The 5,655-nt window shown below is 33.9% G+C and overlaps 1 protein-coding gene across 1 annotated transcript; it reads left to right on the forward strand.

The window, feature by feature from the left end:
- The first annotated feature begins 212 nt into the window (after positions 1-212).
- On the forward strand, positions 213-4,156 carry LOC108318757 (uncharacterized). Its single transcript, XM_052868749.1, has 3 exons — positions 213-534; positions 914-1,323; positions 3,509-4,156. The coding sequence occupies exons 1-3, from the start codon at positions 370-372 to the stop codon at positions 3,948-3,950; spliced, it is 1,017 nt and encodes a 338-aa protein (XP_052724709.1). The 5' UTR covers positions 213-369; the 3' UTR covers positions 3,951-4,156.
- Positions 4,157-5,655: the final 1,499 nt, after the last annotated feature.

The following is a 5,655-nucleotide window of genomic DNA, read 5'->3' on the forward strand; positions in this document are numbered from 1 at the left end:
AATATGGTTTTCAATGTCCAAATTAAATTCTTATTTGGTATAAGAAGTAGACAAAAATATGTAGAAAAACACATGACAATGATGTATGATTGTGTTAAATAATTATTATTGTTTTTTATCATCCAAAATAACCCTATTCAATTAAATGTTTATAGATGTTACATGTATTTTACAAAAAAAAAATGTACGACTCCAAAGTTGGTGGACAACTGGGCCTAATACTAGTGAAAAGTACAAGAGTGTTGTTTTTGTTGAGCCCAGACAGGTTTGTATGACTGTGTTCGTGGATATGTCTTGCTTCGTCTCTTTCTTCCACCGGTGACTCTAAAGTACGCACACGTTGTTCTTTCGGCTGAGGCAATTTGGAAAATGGGAGTGGACTATTACAAACTTCTTCAGGTAGATCGAAGTGCCAGCGATGAGGATCTCAAGAAAGCTTATCGAAGGCTTGCTATGAAGTGGCACCCTGATAAGAACCCTAACAATAAAAAGGATGCTGAAGCCAAATTCAAGCAAATCTCGGAAGCTTATGATGTACGATTTCTCTCAATAAAAAATTTTCTTCGTGCAGTGCCAATTACATATGGAAAAAAGTTAAAACTTATATCAAAGTTTTAATGTTTTTTGTCGTTTCTTTCTTACAATATGAACTTTTAGGTGTTGAATTTTGTGTTCTTGAGAATTGGAATTGTGGGTTTTATGTCGACGTATATTTGTAATTTTTGTCTCCTAATCTCAATGTAATGCCGATTGGATTGTGCAAGCAAAGGGTGAATTTATCAGTGCTTCCATTTCTTTTACTAATTTCTGCAATTTGAAATTTGGGGTATCTAGTTTTGCAGTTTTGAGGTTTTTTCTTGTGATTTGGATCATTGGAATCATGGGTTATGGTGGTGATTTGATTTGTGAATAGGTTTTGAGTGATCCACAAAAGAGGGCAGTGTATGATCAGTATGGTGAGGAGGGATTGAAAGGGCAGGTGCCACCTCCGGGTGCTGGTGGATTTTCCGGTGGCACTGATGGTGGATCAACGACTTTCCGGTTCAACCCTAGAAGTGCAGATGATATATTTTCGGAGTTCTTTGGGTTTTCGAGTCCCTTTGGAATGGGGGATATGGGTGGCCGTGCCGGTCCATCTGGCTTTCCCAGATTTGGGGATGACATTTTTACCTCTTTTAGTAGGAATGCGGCTGGAGAAGGCTCTGTCAATGTGCCAAGGAAAAGTGCACCTATTGAGAGAACCTTGCAATGCAGTTTGGAGGATTTGTACAAAGGGACTACCAAAAAAATGAAGATTTCCAGGGATGTGATTGATGCTAGTGGGTAAGCTATACAGTTTTAACTTGTTACCAACTTCCTTTGCTTCCATTCGTGAACAACATATGAAGTTTCTTGTTGGAATTTTTATTGGATAGATATGACTTGCTAAATTCCCAGTTAGGTTGGATTATTTGCTTTGTACTATATGGTTGTTTGAGTTGGATAATCACTTCTCTCGATAGTTTTGGTAAACTTGAATTTGAAATGTAGGTTCACAGTCTCGTAGCCACAGAGTAATAAACTTTTCTCTAATAAAGTGCTGAATAAATTCTGTTATTCACGATTTCTTTTATGTATATGAAGATCTGTAACTCGTAGTACTTGAGTTGGATCTGCCTATTTTCTTGGAATACACTGTTTCCTTGAAGAATATTCTTAATTTTTTATGTGAATATATATGGCACAGTACTTTGTTATCATTGTGTTAGTAATTTAATCCAAAAAGAGATAGAAATTACGTGTTATTCATTCAAAATGAAAGGTAGTTAGTTATGCTGTATGACTTCTTGGACATATTTTATCTTGTATTAGTTTCCTTTCCTATCATTCTTCATGCAAACATAAAGGATTTTTGTGGCGGATTCTAAGAGTTATAGATTATCATTACTATGATGTTTTGTCATTTTCTGTTCAGTAGGCTGGAAAACTGTTGCTAAATATGCAAGTTCTACGTATTATCTTGTTTTTTATTTTTACTAGATCATGTGCATCCTATAGCTTGCTGCCTTTGTTGGTCCATATTATTTGGTATGCTCATAAGCACCAAAGAAATGCCATCTGTGTTCATAAGTGCAAAATTCAAGGAGATCTGAGTGTTCTTTTTCAAAGATTCATCTTTGTGCTGTTTTAATCTGGAAGGGCTTGTTAACTTTTTATCTGTATTGAGAAAATACCACTGTGTTAAAGGTTTCAATACCCAAAAATATCCAGGGGAATGAATCTACTAGTAAGATGGGGATGTTAAATATCGAGGTTAACCTGGAAATGTGGAAAAGGGATAGTTGCTTTGTTTATTGACATAGAATAAATGAACGGGAATTTAGCCATAAAATATTCAGTTTAACTCCATTCTTAGTGAAAGAAGAGGCAATTTAAGATAGTATATTGCTTGATAGAAAAAAAAAACTGAGTATCAATACTATATGTATTGATGGTGTTATTCTCCAATCAAATTGGTGTTGTATCTTTGAAATCAATCCTGATTTTATTTTCTAAGAAGAAAGTTGCAATTATTGGTTTTGATTGGTGAACAATAACAATATTGACTATAATGTTCATCACACTTTTCTCCTAAATGACTTGGAGATTTTATATCCATTAGAACTGTGATAAGTAGTATGGTCCTGGACAAATGGTATAGGCATGATGGAAGATTTTTTATATCCAAAATGATTGAAAATTCCATTTTGGACTGTGTTTGATTGGAACATACATGGTTGAAAAGTTTTTCACCTCTGTATTTGCCTGGCTTACATTGTGCTTGTGGTGATCAGAAGTTGGGCTTTCCATCCAAATCTAACTTTGAAATCAAATGCCAATCTCGTGTGTAGTTTTAGCCATGAAGTGAGACTTCGTTGACACAAAATGGAGGGTAGGGACAAGCTGTAATTCTCTTAAGAATTCCTCTAGGAGTGTGTGTAATATATGTGTATATATATATATATATATATATTCACGTTGAAGCAACACATTTTCTAGTTTATTATTTCTTGCAAATTAAAACTATGTCTGCAATTGATTAAAACTAGTTCCAATACCCCAAAACTATGAAGCAACAAGTGGTGGAGAAAAGTCCTAAATTTATGTTAAGTGGGAAACTTTAGCCGTTAGGCATGTTTATATAGAATGCATATTTTGTAATATACGTCTAAAAATAATACATGTGAGACAGTGAATTATCATCGTAAATGGTTCTGATATCATGGAGAATTTTCTTCACGTCATTGACTAGTTGCGTCAAAAATAGAAGGATATTTATTGCATGGCATATACTAATCTATGTTCTTGAAAATAAGGACCCAGTTGTTTTAATATTCAATAAGCAACTGGCTTCTTTACATAGAGAAGGAATAAAAGTGATTCCCCTGTTTTTTATTTGTTGACTTTACGTATTTTAAAACTAATAGCAAGTTGGAATAGTAAATTGAGTTAACTGAGTAAATAATCTACTAGTTTTATTATTCTGTAGGAGGCCCACCACTGTAGAGGAAATTCTAACCATTGAGATCAAGCCAGGTTGGAAGAAAGGAACAAAAATAACTTTTCCAGAGAAGGGAAACGAACAAAGAGGAGTTATACCCGCTGATCTTGTTTTTATTATTGATGAAAAACCACATGGTGTCTTCAAAAGGGATGGCAATGATCTTGTTCTCACACAGAAAATATCCCTTGTTGAAGCTCTTACTGGTTACACGGCACAGCTGACAACTCTTGATGGCCGGAATCTTACCGTAACCACCAACTCCATCATCAGTCCGACATACGAAGAAGTGATCAAAGGAGAGGGTATGCCCATTCCCAAGGAACCTTCCAAAAGGGGAAACTTGAGGATCAAGTTCAATATCAAGTTCCCCTCTAGACTTACATCAGAGCAGAAAACTGGCATTAAACGATTATTGACATCTCCATAAACTCTGGTGATGCGTCTCCTTACCACATCAAATCGTGAAAGAGTGGAATTACTTACTCAGTTTTCAATTTTCATATGGAAATTCTTTCCTTTTGCGAGCTGGTTTCTGTTATTAGAACAGTTTATTAGAAGTTTGATATTTGTTGTTTCATATTTTGTCTAGTTTTTTGTTTCTCAATGAAAAAAATTCTCTCGACCAATTACCTACTTGTTTCTACAGAAATGTTTTGGAAGATTTCATTATCTACGCTTGTAGATTAAGTCTTTATTTTTGTCATCACCCTTTTTGGCTGTATGGCTTGGTTAATCACTTATGCAATCCACGTAATGGAGGGTTGGTTGACTACCAATTCAACATGTGCATGTAAAGAAGACTTGCTCTTCAAGGTTGAGGGCTTTTTGGTCTTTTATTATGGAAGATTAGTGATCACATAACATGCTTTTAATCAAAATGATTTCTTCAAATATTGGCCATGTGTCACTTTACTAATGAAGAGGATTTCACCTTAATAGTGATCATGTGTCTTCCTTTTAATGGAGAAGACTTTTCCGTGGTCTTTAAAATATTATAATTTTTTTTTTTACAATTTTGAGACACTTTTAAGGTTATCTAAACTTATAAATAGAGTTGTCTTTTATCATATAAGTTTATCTTTGAATTTGAGTGTTGTTATGGTGTTAAAATTGTGTTATTATTCATCTTATGTTACCAAAGGTTAGAGTGTTTCTTATAAGTTTCTTCTAACCATTTTTTTTTCTAGAGTTAGTTCAACCTTTTCTTGAAAGTACACCAAGTATTATAGTAGTCTTTATATGTGTTTAAGTCATATAGTTTTGAGGAGAAGTCATCATCTCACCACATTAAACTCATTATTTGTGCACAATATTCTTGTCGTCATCAAGCTTCCGAAATCATCAATGTTAACCTTGTCTTGTAGCTATTTTCGACTGGTCCAAATCAATTTCTTTTACACACAAAACAATGTCAAAAGCTAATATATTGTAAATGCATTCGAATTTCAAATTTAAACCTCGTATAGGTTAGAGGTAAAAGAAATGTTTTTGTAATAAAATGAAATCCCTTTGAGACTAGTTTTCAACAAAAAACGAATCAACACATTTAGAGATTTTTTTCGAAAGTTTTGGAGAAAGTTATATGCAAAATAGTTAACAAAGGTTAGAGATGCCAGAATGTAGTCATCAATGTTTTCTAGGTTTTGTGTGGTTGTTTTGAGATGTTTTTGAAGTACCTAAAAAACATTAGAAGAGAAGGTTAAATAGTGTTAATGAAAAAAAAATTCGCAACCCTTCTAATATAGCACGTCTGTCGAGTTTTGGATTTAACAAATGAATACTTAAATGCTCGACCTTGTAAATGATTCTGAATTATAGTTGTTTTTAACTTGTTTTTAACGTGTTCTTCAAAACATACATTGTACAGTTTATAAGAACTTCCTTAGTTGAATAAGAATCGTTTAGTGAGGAAGTTTCTTGTCTGTTGAAATAAAAACGTTGTTGCATGTTTTATGAGAAAAGAGTTTAGACAAAAAGATGAACAACAATTGCACAGGTATTTTATACTGGTTTGCTCCAATTGAGCTTCCTCTAGTCTCCTCCGCAGAGGGTTTCACTCTAATCTTCAATATTACAACTGATTATTCGCACCACTCTTGGTTTTCTCAGTCAGCGAATAACCTCTTGTTACC

This window comes from Vigna angularis, chromosome 9, assembly GCF_016808095.1.
Source record: "Vigna angularis cultivar LongXiaoDou No.4 chromosome 9, ASM1680809v1, whole genome shotgun sequence".
Taxonomy (NCBI): Eukaryota; Viridiplantae; Streptophyta; class Magnoliopsida; order Fabales; family Fabaceae; genus Vigna; species Vigna angularis.

Excerpts from the sequence above, each read along its gene's own strand:
- LOC108318757 (XM_052868749.1), top strand. The coding sequence starts at position 370 with ATGGGAGTGGACTATTACAAACTTCTTCAGGTAGATCGAAGTGCCAGC. Across the intron at positions 535-913 it reads AAATCTCGGAAGCTTATGAT|GTTTTGAGTGATCCACAAAA; the intron begins GTACGATTTCTC and ends ATTTGTGAATAG. Across the intron at positions 1,324-3,508 it reads GATGTGATTGATGCTAGTGG|GAGGCCCACCACTGTAGAGG; the intron begins GTAAGCTATACA and ends ATTATTCTGTAG.